Source organism: Austrofundulus limnaeus, unplaced genomic scaffold (genome assembly GCF_001266775.1).
Source record: "Austrofundulus limnaeus strain Quisiro unplaced genomic scaffold, Austrofundulus_limnaeus-1.0 Scaffold46, whole genome shotgun sequence".
Classification (NCBI taxonomy): domain Eukaryota; kingdom Metazoa; phylum Chordata; class Actinopteri; order Cyprinodontiformes; family Rivulidae; genus Austrofundulus; species Austrofundulus limnaeus.
This window is the reverse complement of record NW_013952448.1, coordinates 1,843,911-1,863,267: the sequence shown is the minus strand read 5'-3', so window position 1 is coordinate 1,863,267 and position 19,357 is coordinate 1,843,911. Positions and strand designations below refer to the sequence as shown.

The 19,357-nt window shown below is 35.0% G+C and overlaps 1 protein-coding gene across 1 annotated transcript in view; it reads right to left on the bottom strand.

Moving 5' to 3' along the window:
* Positions 1–2,981: 2,981 nt before the first annotated feature.
* The window catches only part of slc6a2 (solute carrier family 6 member 2), a 26,331-nt gene continuing 9,955 nt past the window's right edge, over positions 2,982–19,357 (bottom strand). The window contains exons 5-15 of the mRNA XM_014007977.1: positions 14,749–14,887; positions 14,457–14,591; positions 14,116–14,219; positions 13,224–13,348; positions 12,957–13,069; positions 11,268–11,396; positions 10,546–10,645; positions 10,006–10,106; positions 6,018–6,185; positions 5,360–5,431; positions 2,982–4,743 (exon numbers count right to left, since the gene is read on the bottom strand). Of these exons, the coding sequence (XP_013863431.1) occupies positions 4,720–4,743; positions 5,360–5,431; positions 6,018–6,185; positions 10,006–10,106; positions 10,546–10,645; positions 11,268–11,396; positions 12,957–13,069; positions 13,224–13,348; positions 14,116–14,219; positions 14,457–14,591; positions 14,749–14,887 (1,210 nt within the window). The 3' untranslated portion in view covers positions 2,982–4,719. The remainder of the gene's footprint in view (positions 4,744–5,359; positions 5,432–6,017; positions 6,186–10,005; positions 10,107–10,545; positions 10,646–11,267; positions 11,397–12,956; positions 13,070–13,223; positions 13,349–14,115; positions 14,220–14,456; positions 14,592–14,748; positions 14,888–19,357) is intronic.

Here is a 19,357-nt window from a genome sequence, read left to right as displayed (position 1 = left end):
GTGATGAACTGTGAGAAAGGGATGGCCCATATCCGGAGAGGTAGAGACTTTAACCCAGGGTTAGGCATAAAACAAACACACGTTATTTTCTCTCTCATGCCAGGACATTAGCATTTGCCCTGCCTTGTTCTGCTTTGTCTTCATAGATAGACATTGCACGCCATCTAACTTTGTACTCTTTTGAATTTTCTAAAGTTATATGAGGACAGTGACCAGCAACTTGTTCATAAAATGATTCCCCAGCTCTGTGTATGCTATGTACATGATGTAAAGACAAGTTATATCTAGTTAAAAAATGCGTAAATTGCTTTACATTTTCTCAACATGGTTTTGTGGAACCAGTTGACATAACTTGGTTAAGTAAATTCAACACTTCATTTTCTAGAGTGCTTAGACAACTCCATTCATAATGAGTACCAGTCATATTTAAATAGGTGTTGAAATGTAAGGTATATAATATTTTTACTGTGGCCTCTGACAATTGATATTATAAGCATTTTTTTATAATGAGTTTTGTCTTAGATATGTGATGTTATTATATCCTTTAGACAAAGTTTTTGCAAATTGTATGTCTGACTCTGTGATTTTCAGTGCACAGTCCTACAGATACAAATGCTGTGAAACATGATGGTCAGTTAGTTCTTACACTATATTTTGATAGTACAACTGTAACTTGTCAATCATCAGTGCTAACAAAGTTGGAATATTATTTAGAGTGTAAATATAAAAAAAAGAATACCAGTATTTTATTCGAAATAGAACATATATCAAATGTTTAAGCTATATTGGTTAGCTGTCTTGGTTGTTTTATTTTTGTTTATTAGTTAAACTATTGTGACCTCACTTCTCAAGAAGTCACACTTCACACAAAGAGCATTTATTGGCATTACATAGTAACCAGGGATCTTCAGAGACAGGCACAAATCCCATGGGCAGAGTCAGAAGATTTATTTCCTGTTTATTTTTTGGTAAATCCTACAAATGTGAATTTCCATTAAGATTGTGGAAATAGTTCAAATAKAATAGACTCAAAAAATATGATAACTTTGAAAATTACATGACCTCTTCTTTCTTTCTTTTTTATTTTAATTCAAGGTAACAAGTGTTCCATGAAACAGTAGGGCCTGCTTCCTGCATTCCATGCAAAGACATGCATGAATTTATGAAGTGTCAAACTCAGAATTCAACACAAGATAGGATTCTCAGAACTTCAGTGGATTTCTGACTTAATATGATGTCAACATCTTAGCATGGATTAAATGTGATGATTGTTAGATAAACATCCATGAATAATGTAATGTTTATATCTGCTATTTAGTTGATGAAAATAATTTTGTTTGATTCTTTTTTCTCTTGTGGTGCTTCATAAGTAATGACCTTCTCAAAAGTAAAGGAAAACAATTTCCTTTATTTAGACTATTTACAGCCTTCCTTTTCGGATATTCCCAAACACATCCATATTGTGTAACCTAGATAAAYCAATGTAAATCTCAGTTTAAAAACTAATTTYGCAAATGAAAGATGRYATTTGTGTTCATCAAAKTCCTAAAAAGTGCAAAAACAGACCCTATTGCTCAGCATCCAAGATTGAAATTTGCTGACTCCAACAATGAGTCCACATGCGTGCTTATCACTATCAGTTGAGACATTTCTTTAGCACGGTCTAGGCAAATAAATGAAAACAGATGAAGTCAAAAGCAAAGTGCAGAGAGACAGAACATTAGAAAACAATTGAAGGCAYCCGGTAGGTCATTCTACAAGCTTTTAGATCAGCAAAAATCAGTGACAATGCAACACATAACAGGGGCAATGTGGGGCCAAGTTGCTCTCTTCGGGGGGCCTTTGAAATTAACCCTAAAAGAAAGAAGTGAAATGAATGTTGAAAAACAACATTTTCAAAACAATATTCAAAATCAAAGGGAGATAGGCAAGATTGTCTGTATGTAAAAAAAAAAAAAAAAGCTGGGGGGGTGGGGGGTTGTTTTGCAAAAATCGACTTTTTTGAGCTTTATATCRTGTTATGATGTCATTCCCAAATCAAAAACATACAGAGGGTGTTGCTTTGGCACATTCATGCATGTTTGAGAAATCTTTGAATCTCCTGTGGTAGCCATTTAGAGTTGCCTAAATTMTTGCTGCTACAAAGCAAGTGGGAGTGTCAGAAATGGTAGGAAGTTCTTAAAGAGACGGAGGCCAATTTCAAGGTGTTTAGATAGGCTATGATGCAAAGTCAAATTTATTTTTGATATACACAGCTTTTTTCATAATTGAAGGTAACATACTGTAGTTACTTAATTGTGGTATAGAATTTAACTACTGTACTTATGTGCCTGAGAAAAAACACAATATACCCCCCCACCTTTAATATGTGTACAGAAATGAACAAAACTATTTTAAACTGTTGACATTTTAAATCCAAGTTRACCCAACAAACAACTTTATATTTTACACTTTTTATTTTACACAAAGCAAGTTTGGTAAAATTCTGAAGCCATTTTTTGAATGAGCTGGAGACGTTTTAGTTGTAAGGTGTAACTTTATTTATAGCTTTCTTCCAAAAGGCAAAAACAAATGACAGTGTTTTTATCTGTGTCTGTGAGTAAAAAAAATGGCCTAAATACATCCACTGGACACATTTTAATGAAACATTCAGAAAGTAATTATTAGATTTGTCCAATTAATCTACAGCTCATTAGCTTTTAGAGTTATTAAATTCAAGATGCCCCCCCACAGCTAATCGACATCAGCCAACCCAAAATTGGCTTGATCTTAGCTATTTTTTTCAGATACTGTGCTAAAATTGGCTTTGATAATAGCTTTATTAACAACACATATTCTGAGGGTGGCATCTTACAATACTACTTTTTTCTTAAGGTTTTACAAAAACTGCTAAACTTCAGCATGAAAGACATACGTATGATAGTTTCTTTTCAGTGTGACAAGTTTATTGTCAACTCACAAACCACACATGTTCAAGTCTGTATAGAAGAAATTCTTTATTTCTATGTAGTGAATACTTCAGACTTCTTTATTGACAGTCACGTTCAACTGGACAGTGGTATGGTACACAGCATTTCTGTAAACATGGTCTACGAGAGCCAGGATGTCTTTGTTCACATTCATAAGTGACAGAGTTGCCCAGAGTTACACTGGAGAATATATATTTTTTGTCTAAATAGTTCATCTCAGGTATACATCAAACACCATGTTGTGACTATGGACAGATACAATTAAAATACTTTACATTCACAATTTGCTATAAACAATTTGATAAATACAAGATTAGATATAACAAAAGAATATATTTATATATTGTGTTTTATCTTATATTCCACATATATATTTCTTATTTTCTTTCTTTTTTTTCCCTTCTTCTTCTTTTTGGCTTTATTCCTTTTCAGTAATGGAGCTCTGTTATAATCCAGTTTTATTTAAAAAAATAAATAAAAAAGCAATGGAAAAACAAAAGTCACTAACTTTCACTTCTAAAAAATGTGTTGGCACTTCAGCTGTGATGAACGTTACTACAAATCCATCTAAAGGTCAAACAAAAAAATATACAATCTGCTGCTATGCAGATCAAATAATAATGCACAGGACAGTAAATTAATAACAATAATTTACTGCATGCTGTTTTCCAACAGCAAACTGTATGTTGGCAAAAAAAAAAAAATCAGTTCACATGTATACACACTCATAAAACCACTCTTTTTCTCTTAGCTTTACTCATCATCTCATATTTGAAAAAGAAAAGAAAAGAAAACATACAGTATGTTCTTTAAGACCAAACACAAATAATTAAAAGGCAAGAAAAGGCTTTTTTTTAATACAAAAACTGTAGTAGTAACACTGTTTTGATGACATGTCATCTTGCACCCTAAATGATCAACCAAGAGCTGATCAAATTATATCTTTAGTCTTTGCTTTAGACTAATGCTTGGTAGTAAATACTGCTTTCCAAAGCACAAAAGTTGATGAAACCTGCAGCAGTTCTTTAAAATCTTTGGTCTGGTGCATAAGATCTACTTTCCCTTTTCTGTAAAACAATGTGAGGATTTGCTGAATAACTTGAAGTTGACGTGCTTCAACGCTTTGATGTGAATGTCAAAAAAGATAAGTCAAAGCCAAGAGCTTGCTATTCACAAACCGTTTGGAKTTTTTGTGTCTTCCTGAGTTAACACAGTTTTATCTTATTTTGTTTTGGACTGTAGAAAATAAAAACAAACAAATGTTTCGTATGATAAGGCACTGACAGAAATAAGCCACTGTGCTAACAGGATGGAAAGAACACATTTCCTTCCTGTGGGGAAAAAAATACTTTATATGCTTTATTTAGATATTCTTTTTTAAGCAATACATAAGAACAATAATTTCTAATTCTATTGTGTATTCCTTCCAAAAGGTGAAATCATTTCCAAAACTGTGACCAAACCAAGAATGAGATAAATAATACGTAAAAAGTAACCAAATAAAACAGCATTGCCAAGTTGGAAAAAAATTCATTGTTAATTCTACCTTTGAGTATCTTTCCCTTTTGAATTGTTGCTGTAGATTTGTTTCATGAGTGAAATAAAAGTGCTTGGAGCCACTGAAGACATTGTATCATAAATGCACAGTGAAAAGAAGAGGTCAAAGCCTGTTGCTCTCCGTGTCTGGCAGACCCACTGGTGGCACACCGGAAATCCAGATGATGGATGACAGAGTTCTGGGTATTTGTGATCAAATGGCTAACCAATGTCTGAGCTGGAAAACAAAGCAAAACAAAGCTTTATTTGTGACCTAACGTCATCATGCAGTCTGTTTTACCTTCTTGTTTATTACCCTGATTCTAAAAAGCATATCACTAAGAAATCAGGGTGTACCTACAGTACAGTTTGGTACATTTCCTAAGTGTAGGGTCACAGATTGAGTACAATTTTGGTGCAGCAAAAATATACAGGATAGGTATGGGGTAAAAGTTAAATTGTATTGTATTCATCCAATTTCAACAATAAGCAGTTTTTTATTGCCCATGTGTAAAGCAAAAGTATGACATACTTCATAATGTGCCTCTTTTTTGCTAAAATTGGTGCAGTTTGACTTATTTTAGCTTTGGCTTGGTCCAAAATGAAAGACAATAGGAGAATAAATAACACACCCAAAGTGAATTTAAATATTATTCTGGTAATCATTGTGACATCCATCTTACTTAAATCACTGGATCCTGACATCCATACTGTGACTGTTCAGTACAAGTACACAAACTATTGCTATTAATATTATAGCTCCATCTGTTTTTGTGTTCTAATTTTTAAAAGTCTCATTAACATCACTTCCAAGATAAAACACTGATAAAACCGTAAAAAAAAGTTGCACTTACTTTAAACTGGCGTACATTTCCTTCAGCCACCATGTGTTGTTCATGTTCTGGAGTGATGCAATAAGCTATTTTCTGTGAAACACACACACACACACACACACACACACACACACATACACAAATCATACACATCTTCCTTTGTATCATTAACCCACGTTTAATGTTTCTGGATTTTGAATTTCCTAACTTTATTTTAATATATGACATTTCGAGGTTTGCCATTCACAGTAATTTCTCATGTATTTTCAGGACTATAGGAGATAAATCATTTCAAGATGAGAAAGGAGATGCACAGTGGAAGATGCAATCCAATATGTGAGAGGAGATGCAAATTTAGTGGAATAGTTTCAGAGGATTTTTTTTTTCTTGGGGGGCGTACAATCCAGAACTATCAACGGGAAATACCAGTGAGATGTGGGAATTATGGTGACAGAGTTAGGATGACACTGGGGCTGCTGAGGGATAAAAATAACTGTTCTAGTTTGATGATTCCAATCAGAAACTCCCTTAAGAACAGTTTTTTTTTTCTTCATTTTAACTGTGACCTCTGATTATCACCGATGATTTAGTTTTAAAGCTTGATTTAAGATGTGCCTGTTCATATGGTGTATCTTTTAAAATATTTGTATTTCATTAAATAATGTACTTTTTCACAAACCTCTTTGAAAGTTCCTGGTACGGTGCAGAATTTATACAAGGCATAAAAGGGAACAAACAGCATGGAGGACATGGCCACCACCCAACCCAGATGGTTGGACCAAGAGGGGAAGACGTAGTCATCGTACTTCAGGCCAGATGATGTCAAAGTACTGGCTATCACTACAAACTGTGAAAGGACACAAAAAGAAACAGAAAAGGAACATTTTTTGTGGGTTGTACTTGTATTGGTAAATCTAATGATATAGAAAATCAGATATTGTAATATACAATCTGTAAAACTACAAAAGACTATTCTCATTTTCATTAAAACCACTAAAAWGTTTAGTAATGTACTGTATCAGTGCAAACTATCCAATTGATTTAGACAGAGGGAACAGTGCTATTTGTACACCCTTCTATCCAAATGATTTGGGCACTTCTATTGTTTGCATTGCAATTCATCATCAAATACTGCTACACATTCTCACTCCCAAGTCGTCACATATTGACGCTTTTCCAAAGGTTCCCTCTGCGTCTTATTTTGACGCAGCAGGTGTCCCCCTCGCGTCAGTCCTTGACGCCCGCGGCTTTTCCGGGTTGCGCCACCAGGGGTCTTTGGGTCGGGGGTCTGAGGTTAACATGAGGGATCAGGATTAATGGTTAAGTTTAGGTACTGGGATCAGGGGTAGGATGTCCATGGTGAATATTAGGTCATTTTACGCTTTAGAACATGTTTACGTGAATTTCGTAAATTTTCTAAAAATGGCTAATTTTAGSTACTACGGTCAGGGACAGGATGTCTAAAGTGAACAAAGGCAATYTCAGSCTTTGGAACGGTCGTTTTCGCGCATTTTCTACACTTTCTGAAAATATGACAACAGATTCCGCCCCATCTCGTCAGTAACTGACGTGACGGGGGTACCCTGCGCGTCAAAATCGGACATAGAGGGAACCATGGAAAAGCGTCAATATGTGACGACTTGGGAGTGAGAATGGGTTGAATACTGATGTTTGTGATCGCTATCATCTTCATTCTACATTCAGCAAAACAATAAAACGAGCAGGCAGTGAGAGTAAAAATAAGCTTGCGTTAGAGCCCCGCACTAGCTGATGCAATTCATCACAAAACTCTAATGCCAATAATGCCATCAGCTTTGAATTACATTAAAATATACAATCTGAATAGGTCTTTAAGAAATGCAAAACATTGAAATACTATTGTTTAATCCCCTTTTAACAGGTCCTCTCTTTATTAGGCCTTCATAATATTTTGCATGTCCATGCAGGGTGGCTGTGGTTCCCTAGACTTTTTTTTGTGAAACAATACAGCTAAGAAACTCTTCAAATAGAGATTTTACACTGGCATACGAGCTGTGCACTCACAAATGTGGATATTTTATTTGTTCAACATAGTGTTATTGAAATAAAACCCACACTAAGGTCATGYATTTCAACTAATTTTGTTTGATATTATCACAAATTATCCTGAATCGTTTAAAAATAGCAAAAATAATATATTTTTCCATGAGAACATTTCATTCTAGTCTTGATGTACTTTAGATATGAATTAGGTTCGCCCCTCTTCTTCTGGATTAAATGACCAAAAACAAAAACATTAAAAAATAATTGCCTTTTTACACTCTGTATTCATTTTAATATGTTACATCACAAAGTCTTGAATACTTTCCCTTATATTGTAAATATTATCTACTCCGGCATGCACCTGAATAATTAAACAGGGTCCTGTGAGCTTGCTTTTATTTTATTTTATTTTTTTTTTTTTGATGGATTCTGGAGCTTTAGTCTGAATCACAAAATGGTCCAAGTGCTGTGCAAAACACCTTGTTTTGTTTTGGTAAGTCACCTAAATAAATAAATAAATTATATAATTGTGATGCAGCTCAATAATCCAGTTAAAAAAAATCTTAACAAGTTTGAGTCAGCCAGTTCAACCAGTTTACTGGTTTTCGGGTGTCACCAGTAAACTGGTTGATCCACTATGCCAAGGTACTGCTTACAAGGCTGAGTTTATGTGCAGTTCTTCAAAATGACTTTGTCTTTTAGAGAAGAGACGCAGAGATTCAACAAAAAAGAGCCCGTTTAGAGGAACTGATTCAATCTTGTTAGATGTATGGACTAGTTGTTCTAACAGATCACAACCTGGATGTTTAAAAATAAATAAATAAATCCATATTTTGCAMACCTAAGTGAGCAATTTTTGAGAAGAACTTCAATTAGTTAATGGGACAAACACAAGACAAGCATAACATAATCCTAAATTTCATTTTTATTATTTATTTATTTATTTATTTATTTATTTTCAGTTTGGTTAAATTTGTAGACTAAAAAGCTGGAGTGGTTTTTCACAGCTGTGATTCATAATAATGCATTGAAAATATATCTTTAAAGTTTGGACTCAAGGCAGCAATCTACTTGTCACGGAGCTAAATTTATTTTAAATATATTTTTTAAATAACCCTGCGCTTTCCTATCTTTAGTATGTCTGGATTGTCATACATGTAATACATGTCTGCATATCTTCTTTGCTACATTATTATTAATGTGTGCTGATGTCAGCCCTTATACTGTTCAGTTGTAGCATTTTCCTGCATATAAATAATCATTTCTGATTAGATTTCACTTGTTCCTAAAACAACAGCTTAGGACAGAAGAAAAACCCCACTTTTTACTTCATGCTGTATTTAAGGATTTTGCATGGAACTTCCTTTGTGGCTCGAATTAACATCTCTTACACAAACCCCCACCAGACTTCCTGACACCTTACTGTTAATAGATAAGATAATTTGCGTATTTAACTAATTCACAAATTATCCATTTTAGAATATACCTAAAACCCCTACACAGTCATGTAAACAAACAAATAGATACAAGTGCGTACAAGTGATAGACTCTGGTCTAGAATGAGGCATAAACTATGTCAAACAGTATTTTGTATTGCACACTTTTCATTCACGCATTTCCTGTGTTTGTGTATTTATTCAACACTGGTTGTCTCAATAAGTGAGCTACACATATAAATAAAACATATTATTTTCAACATTTCTTTTCACATTTTAAAATCAATGGATCACTGAAGTAAGAGCACCTTTAGAAACTTAKTGTGTCATTTTCAACCGCACTAAATCACAAAATGAGCATATATCAGATGTTTTACTTTGCTACTGTTTTATATTGTGCCTAATGCATGGACTAATTTTATAAGTTTAAGCACTTTTGTTAAGATAAAATATTACTTTTTAAATTAGTTTTCATGACTTTAGGAGTAGTAAAAAATAAAAAAAGACAAACAATCATCAAATTAAGAATAAGAGTGTAATCCTGACTCAGTCACTCATTAACTTTACGTCAGAGCTCAAACAATGTGATGAAATCAGTAATGAAACAAGGCAACTAAACTGACTTCATGCCATTTTTTTTCTATGTACACAATGACACATTATTATTCTTAATCCTGTAAATTTCCTCTGTTGCTCAGGGCAAGGAACAGACATCCATTTGCATTTAAGGAAGCTCATAACTGTCTACGCCCAAGCCTGAATGATTGTAGATACAGTCATTAGCTTCATGAAATGCACACTTAGCCACACAGCTATATTTATATTTCTAAGTTTACCTGCCACCAACGAGCTCACCAGGAGCTGCATTGTGGCTCAAACTGTTTCTCTCTCTCCCACCATCCTTCAGGGTCCTTGACACAAATCTGACAGCTGATGATTAAATGTGAATTTCTTTGGTGAATAAGTGTTTTATCTAGACTGCAATTTTATGCTAATACTCTTCAGTTCATGAGAACTTATGAACTGAATATAAACATCAAATATACAGTACATACCAAATGTTACAAACAAGGCAGATGGGATCAAATCAAAGAGTCTCATTTGCTCAGTTTAGGTTTTGGATTCAGATTTTTTTCATTATTATTATTTTATTTTTATTTTATTTTTATTTTTGCTTTCTAGGGAATTCCAGATGTGTTGCTTCCTTACCAGGAGAAAAGCTGGGCTGACAAATTTCCAGCACAGCCTCCAGTAAAGTCCTGGCTTGAAGCCCATCATCCGCTGAATGTCTTCACTGAAGCGATCCACACCTGCAGAGAGCATGAAAAGYGAAATGCTTACAGAGGCGAGTGAAGTAACATGATCAGTATTCCACTGCCAAAGGCTAAAGCAACTTCTTTCTTCTAAGTATCATGTTTCTCTGGACCAAAGCCTGGAGAACAATTCATGTGGTTTTCACATGCATTTGAGAGTTTTGGATCATTTGTGATCATTTTCTACACTGCTTCTTCTCTTATTTGATATATTAGCTCAGTTATCGCAACATGATTGTTATACTGTAATTTATATTTACTTTTTTTCTTTCAACTGCTGTAGGGCATTTTCTTTAACAAGAATAGTTAGACTACAGACTACAGTCAGACAACACAACAGTGTGTAGTCGTTTTTATTATTTATTTACTTCAATAAAATCTTCATTTTCTTGAGGTAAATTATACTACTTATAATGATAGAATTAGAAATTCTTACCATAAAACCATGACACTCCGATGGCTTCAATTAACACACCAAAAAGTATAGAAGTCCCAGCTGCATACTTATCTAACAAGGTCAGAACATAGATCCCACCCTACAGAGGAGGAAAGCAAAGGGAAATATGTTTGTCTGAGGATGTWTAAATCTTTAATCTTTAAGATAAGGAGAGCATTGAAAAAGCACTAAATGACTGCATGATGCTTGTATTGCACTTTTATGTTTAACTATTAGGACTATCTAAAAAACAGCAGTGTTGGTCTCTAAAGCTGTGAGAATTGTGTCTTTTTTCAGTTTAATTGCATCCAAAAAGAATCATCCAATTACTTTATAAATYTCACTGCTTCTAATGTTTGTCTCTGTAAACCTTTTTTTTTCCTTGTTGGAATATCCTACTTTGTAAATGAACAGGGACCTTTGAGTAAACAAATTATTAAATTCCTGGATGGACTTTTAACTTAATTTTTGTTTGCTATCAAAGTGTGATGCAATAGCTCCTTTGATGATCTCTCTCAGGGGATTCTGTTAATGTCGAAGCATTTTTTTTCAGTGACGTCAGCACATCGTGCGACTGGAGTCAAGCACAGTTTAAACATCCCATTCATTACAGCTCTGCTGACACTGAAATGCCTTATCTAATCAGATCCTGCCAACCGTAACATAACAAAATGAAGTGAATGGACAAATGTTCAAACATCATTTTGAATGATGATACTGACATTAGTAATGCACAGCAGGGCAACGAGGAAGGTTCCAAAAGCTGTGGCGAAGGTGAAGAGTTTTCTGTTTCTTTTGAGAATCTTAAAATCATCTGTCAGCCCTGTGATGACTGCCTCCATGCCACCCATCTGAAGAAAACAAACCAACATGAAAAACAACAATTAGATGTTCCTTAAAATTGCAAGTGTTCAATTCTAATGTACTGTATTGTAAGTACAGAGGTTTTGCCAGTATAGACATCATTGTAAACAGCACAAACTGCATTAAAATAGCTGTATTTCAGGAATTATGGATGTTTTTTAACATTTGTGGTTTTGTGTAATATTTGTTATAGCCTGCCACTATGAAATACAAGGAATATTGGAATTGCCTTTGTTTGTGTGCATGGGTTTGTTTGTCCTTTCTAACTCTTTGTCTTTTAGGATTACGTTATGAACCAGTTGACAGATTTCAATGAAATGGTCAGAAAGTAATCACTGGGTGTACGATTACAAGTGATTATTTTTTGGAGTCCACTTATTTAAAAATGCCTACTGTAGCAAACAGGTTATACTTCTGTCATCTGTGCACCTATATAGCTAATGTTTGATGTTTCTGTGGCACCATGTTTCCATGAATTAAAGGTAGTCTAATCTGTTTTTATATTAAAAGGTGAAATTTGATTTTCAATATTCCTCCTTCACACTGAATGAAGACTCTCTTGTGGAATAGAAATCAGAACGTAGCTGGTGTTTGCAGGGTATTATTGAGGTTTTAAGGGAAGCATCAAAAATGAAGTGGGCTCAACATTTTGACAGATAAGTTCTCTAGAGTTTGGAGGCCTGCATGCACCAGATGTGGTTTAGTTGTCAAGAAAATGAAGCAAGATTTGTCTCATACCAAAGCTTGAACCCTTTCATGCTAACACCACACTGGCAGTGCTCCAGTAAAGCTACTGCAACAGTTTTGGTGGCACAGCTGCTATGTGGGCTGCACTATATTGCTGCAACAATCAAACCACACTCTCCAAGCGCCATTAGACACTACCCTATGTTCAACTGTCTGTCTTTTTGATCCTCACGGTTAGGGCTGCTAGATGATGAAGGGAGAAGGGAAGTTACGGTCGAGGTTCTGCAAAAAAAAAAAACATTTCTCCGGTATTTTCTCATAAAGAAGTACTGTACATTGGAGTGATGGCCTTGTTAGGTATGAAAATGGTGATGATGTTTCCTCTTCCACAGCAAGGCTGAAACTGGTGGTGGAGTCACCAAAACCCCCCATAAACTGTGTATACAGGAAATTTGTGCAGATCTTGACATGATCATAAAAAAACACCCTAGTGTTGACTCCGTAGCATTGTGCCAGTGTTGAGTAATTTTGTGATAAGAGCATTTTGAGGATGCAGAAGTAGCATGAGGAAAATCTAGAGTCTACCATGACGGTCTTCATAGGAGGTTTTACAAATCTGCCCCAGTCCAGTTATGGTTTAATCCTTCATGTGGGTAATAAAGAGCATAGCAGGGTCTTCATTCATTGTGAAGAGAGTCTAACAAAACACTGTCACCACAATTCCTCACTATTTTTGTGCCATTGATGTAATAAAATATGTTGGATTTTWYTGAAGGTTACCTTATTTTATTAATGCTTTTCTTGCCTGTGCTGTCGGTTTGGACAGTTTAACTTCTTTGTTAGTGGTTGATCTTACTCACCGAGCTGTCAATGCCCAACGTTAGCAACATGATGAAGAACACAATAGCCCAAAATGTTGATCCGGGGAGTGTTGAAATTGCCTCTGGGTAGATGATAAACACCAAACCTGCCCCTGAATATACAGTAAACAATTTAACAGATGCGTATTGAAACAGCAAACTAATCCAATGACAGAAATACACAGACATGCAATACTGTTCCTGTTTTATTATTATATTTTTTTGTATATTTTATTTTTTTATTTATTGTGCAAGAGGACAAATTACCTTCTGTTGCTACATCTTCTACTTTCACTTGATGTTTTTCTGCCATATATCCCAGCACAGAGAAGATGGCAAACCCTGAGACGAAACTGGTGACGCAGTTCACAGTGCTGGTCAAGAGAGCATCCCTGAACAAAAAACAAAAAAAGTAGATGTTCATTGTCAGTATTTAAACACAAGCCTGTTGTTGCACTTGATTTTTGGTTTACTTCCCTCTGTTGTTGCCTTTCACCCAGTTCAAATTTGCTCATTTGCATTAAGAGCGTAATTAAAATCCCATGTGCCATCAGTCCATGCATAATGTTAAAGGGAACTTAAAAGAAGAAGAGGCCCATTTTGGGGTTGATATGGGGGAAGGAAACGAGATCAGACAAGTGGGAGTGGATCCATAAAACCAATACCACACCATCATACCATCAGTTAATCTTCAGCGGCACCATAATGACACTCTGCATTCTTTGACACACATTGAGAAGTTATTTACTTGATAATAWCGATTTTGTTTCATATTGTATTTTTTTTTATTGCATTATAGGGGTGAAATCATTTTACTAAAAAAATTAAAACACTTTTTTTCAAGCTCTTGGATTTTATGTTTCTGTTGTTTACACAAAAACACCCGTCTTCAACAACCCCATCCCAACATAATAATATAGGGGTGGTGGAGGGGGGATTAGGGAAACATTTTGCCTTTGGCTATTACCAGGCAACCTTTCCTGGCCTGTACTTTATCTGTCCTCATGCACCCAGACAGAGAGGTAGGTTGGACAGATTAGCATCATCTCTGCTGTGTTATTTCCAGTTGCATTATATAAAAAGACAGGCTCCTAAAGAAAAAGCAGGGCCTTGCTGTGGGTTTGTTTGGATTATCTGCAATCCATTTTAAACCTCTCACCTGTAGCAGTTGTTGTTAAACTTGTTATAGCTGGAAAATGCAATGAGTACACCAAATCCTGCTCCCAAAGAGTAAAATATTTGAGTGGCTGCATCAATCCACACCTAAGGATTAAAAAAATTGGAAAAGTCATTGGAACTTTYTCTTTTACATTAAATTAAGCAGAAAAATGCACAATAGAGACATAATTGCAGGCAGAAATAATAWTTACAGCATTCAGGACATACTGTATAAACAGCCTTGAAAGACCCATAATTACAAAAACAAAATCTTCAATGAAATAGATCTAACATAAACCTAAAAGCTCAAATGCTGGGCTGTTCTCACAAMGTGACTCTAACCTCTAGATTGTTGAGTCTGTTGAAGTCAATGTTGAGGTAGGCCCTGATGCCGTTCATTGATCCTGGTAGAGTAATGCCTCTGATGAGCAACACAAACAGGACGATGTAGGGCATAGTGGCTGTGATGTACACAACCTGAGAACATACACAGAAGAAACAGACTAAAATCCATCACACTTATTTTTTCTTGCTTTAACACAGAGTTATTCTGTATAAAAATGTACCAAATATAAATAGCATAATAAAAACATTGAAGGCTAAAATTARTTGCAGTTGTTGTTTGGACCCATACCTTCCCTGATGACTTGACACCTTTCCACAGACTGAAATAAAGGATGAAGACCACCACAACCAAACACAAGGTTAGCTCCCAGCGTGGTGTGCCTAGATCCTGGATTCCCCTACTTTCATGGAGATGCAGAACGCCTCGTCTACAAAAAGAGTCAGGCAGAGAATGTGAACATTTTCCAAGAGCTCAACTTTTTTCATGAGAATGCAAAACATTTTAAAAAAACTCTTCAAAACTTATTCTAACGATATATGAATAATTGCTGAATCTAAAAGGTAAAAATACGTAATACCTACAAAGCAAAAAAAAAGCTTTAAAAAAGACACAAAATGTTTTTAGTTCACTGAAAAAAATCAGAAAAATACAAAATTTTAATTAATTTAAACTGTTTAAAAAATGCTTTTTTGGCTAAATTCACCTTTTTTTATCCATGCATTAGTTGTCATTTCTGTTAAACATGCGTGCCATAAATTGCCTGATGTTTAGCATGTCATTCTCTTTTTATTTTTTTATTTTTTCTCTCTTTAAAAAAATGTTAGGTCAGCCTTTTTATGTTGTTGAACAGGCCCACCCAGGGGAGACAAAAGTCATATAAAAATGGCCCACAAATGGGTATCAGGTGAAGATGGAAGAATAATGAAAGCTATGGTTAAATTTAGAAAAGCATCAATTTACCTAAAATGTATTCTTCCTTATTCTGATTCACATTCTTTAGACAAATACGTTGTCAAGTGAAAGTTGGGTTTGAAAAAGTGCTTTATGATACAAAGAAACAAGGAAAGACAAATGATCTTTAGTCTCTATCTAAATGCTTCTTCCATCTGCAGGCTCTTTTCTTTCTTCTTCTTTGAAATGCCTGCTGTAGGGAAGTTGGAAGAAAATGTTCTACTTCACCATACAAAGGTGGATTAGTGTTAACGTTATGTGATACATTACATTTATTTATTGCAGCCATTTTGGTCAGAAAATAAAGCACTCTGGAGAGTTTTTTTTTATCAGCTTTTATCTGCCAGGCTCCAAATGACGTATCTTCACAGTGTGTTCTGCAGTAGACTTTAAGAGTATCACAATGGAAAATATATTTAAATCTTCAATTTTTTTCTGGAAATCACTCCACACTTTAAGTCACTTTTGTTCCTAAATAGTCTCTGGTGACTTTTTTAAAATGTGTGAAGCACTCATTTATGAGTACACCTGGTTCTACTTAGAAAGTATGTCCTGTTATTGTTGTCTATAACTTAAAAATTTGGTGAATGTGCAGCTGAGAATGTATTAGAACAGGTGTATAAACAGCAGTGTTTACAGACACATTTAGTTCAAGGCTCCCATTGCAATTTATAGCTTCTAAGAAGAAAAACAGGGCGATGTGACTGTACTTTTGTGCAGTTTTTCAAATTTTACTGTGGGCTTAGTTTCATGGTAAAAAGACTTGCTATAAAATTTAAGCTTCTTACCTTAAAAATTCTGACTGTTAAGATTATTCAATTTGACAACACAAAGTTGCAGCTGATTCTGACTAAATCTTGATATTTTTTTTTCTCCCTGAAGAAATTTCAAACAATAGTCTGGATCAAACTGCATCTTATTTAACTAACATATTATGAATAAAGTGAACACAGTCTGGAATTTCAGGGAAAGTTGCATGCAAGACCAAACTGCACTTTAATGTTTTGACTTACTGCAACCTTACAAGATATTTTAAGGCATTTTAATAATATAAAATAATGTGCATTAAGATTTAAAAAAACATACTCCAATAATCTGTAACCCATGAATCTACCAATGTCTTGTTTAGGAAACTAACCAGCAAATACAATATAAAGTTAAGTATGATATCTCTGAATCCAACAGTAATAAATGAATAAATAACTGTTTGGTTTAGGATGCAGTCCTGTTTAAAAAATAAAATTTACAATATCTAACACTGGAACACCATTTCTAAAGTAAAATGCAGGAACAAAAAGAAGACAAATTTTTGCTGTTTTTGGAAATGCTGCTTTTGGCTTTGTTTATGTATTGTTTGTAACTTGAGTCTGGTTGAGAGAACTGCAGTAATATTCAGTGAAAATTGACAATGATGTTTGTCCACACAATTTTATATTGTTGAACATAATTCATCCTAAATATGGGCTTCACATTACTTTGTTGCTCAACGGTAATGAACACAACTGACCTTACTGTTTTTAGTTGTGATCATCTGACCCTACTTATATCATGTTATGATACCATTCCCTCATCAAAAACATACCCAGAGTGTTATTTTTAACTCATTCATGCATGTTTGAGAAATCCTTGAGTAGCCATGTGGAGCTGCCTAAATGCTTGCTGGTACAAAGAACGCCCATTTGTACATAGCACCTCCCTGGAGCTCAGTCTGCAGCCAAGCTCCCACCCCACAAAGCACACCTCCCCGAAGCACTGTTTGAAAACCTACTGTAGTGAGAGTGTTGAAAACAATTTCAAGGTGTTTAGACAAGCTATGATGCAAAGTCAGTTTTATTTTAACTTATACAGCTTAAAACTGAAAGTAGCATAGTTACCTTATGCCCCTTTTCCACTAGTGCCACTTAGTGTAGTGTCGGAACGATTGGTGTAGGTACGGGTCGGAGCGGTTGGTTTTCCACTGATGTTCCAGTCCGGTTCCAATGGGTGTGTTTTGGGAGGTTGGTGTTGGTGGTTTTTACGTATTTAGAATAAAAATTATTGGGCAAAATGAGAGATGGAAACACATTTGATGAATAACTTTTGAAATTTTAAACATTTGCAAAAATTTAGCCAATCAGTGACGAACAGTGTTCTGACATCGCATTTTGGTGTCAGCTGGGGCCGGTTGGAACCACAATGAAGTAGGTACTAAAAAAGTGTCGGTTCCATGGATCTGGCCTAATGGAAATGGCTTGGAACCATACCAAACCGTACGGACACTACACTGAGTGGCACTGGTGAAAAAGGGGCATTGTTGTGGTCTGTAATTTAATTATGTGCCTGGAATATACAGAATACGCCCCTAGGAGAAAAAAATACCTAAAGCCAATAACAACAATAGAATACAACATGTTTAACATCAATATACAGTATATACTGTATTTCACATTCTGTACAGTTCTGATTGTTTTTGTTAGGACCACAATAAACTGCAGATAAGGATGAAAAAAGTTAATTTGTTCTTCTCATAATTGGCTTCAGAAGTTTCACCAGAAAGGTCCAATTTAAGAGCTAAAATGTTATGGGCTGATAAACAGTGGAAGTGAACCAAAACCCAAATTGCTCACAGAACGACCAAACACAAGAAAAACATCTGAAAGCAAATTGAAGTGTTTTTAGACACTATTTGCTGATACTAAACTCTTACTGTCTTCTGGGGAATAACAGTGTGAAAACATCAGTTTATTTGGGAGACGTTTAGACACTGTGCTGTCATCCTTGTGGCTTGTGCTGGTGTAGCTATAATGCTCTGAGGCCCTCTTGCTCATCTGATAGCATTGATAATTCCAGTACACACACGCCACAGCATCAGTCTCGGTCCCTTTGGCTCCATTACTTTGAGCACATTTCGTCTTAGTTAAACTATAGATCGTTATAAATCTATGTTTTGCAATGAAATTATGAAATCATGAACAACCACTATTTTTAAGAAACATTTTTCTAGTCTGGTGGAGCTGTGTGGGGGAAGGTGCAGGGGGAGAGGTACTCTGTGGAGCAGGAGCTCAGCTGAGGACTGAGCTCCAGGGAGGAGCTTTGGGTAAATAGGTGGAGCTTTGTACCAGCAAGTGTTTATGCATCTCCACATGGCTACCACGGGAGAGTCAAAGATTTCTCAAATGAGCATGAATGAGTAAAAGCAACACTCTAGGTATGTGTTTGATGAGGGAATTACATTATAACACGATTAAAGCTCAAAATAAATAATAATAATATCCCCCCCTATTGAAAATGATGCAGGAAACAGCCTGTGCATGCGTAAATAGCATAAAGTTTCTGACTACAACACACTTTCAGATAGACTTACTGAAATGATTACAAATTATTATGATAGTTTCAAACTCATTATTAAAAAGGTTGTGTTGTGTATATTATTCTCAAGTGTTCATGATATTAGATTGCTTTTTTATTAGTTTTTTCTAATTTATCAGGATTAAATTGATAGTTCATTTTTTGTTGTCTTTTAAATAAAGTTCGGTGGAGAAGTTTCAAACAGTTAACTATTACTTGTTGTATAATATCTTCACTATAACATGTATTCATCCTCTTGGATGAATATTTATTGCTGTCACAAATCAATTATGGTCAAAATAAATTGATTATTTTGCCCAAAAAAAGGTCTTTCAATATAAAAGTGAAATCTTTTTTTTACAAAGTTGTATCCTTTATTAAAAATACGCCATGTAAAATGTATAAATAATGAGACCATTTTAAAGTGTCTGTTCTAATTCAATTCAGGAAAAAAAAACAATTAAAAAGTGGATGAACGGAAAATGGTTTCAAGGCCTTATAAACATACAACCCATTCTCACTCCCGAGTCGTCACATATTGACGTTTTTCAAAGGTCCCTTTGCGTCCAATTTTGACGCATCAGGTACCCCCCTTGCGTCATATTTTGACGGGATGGGG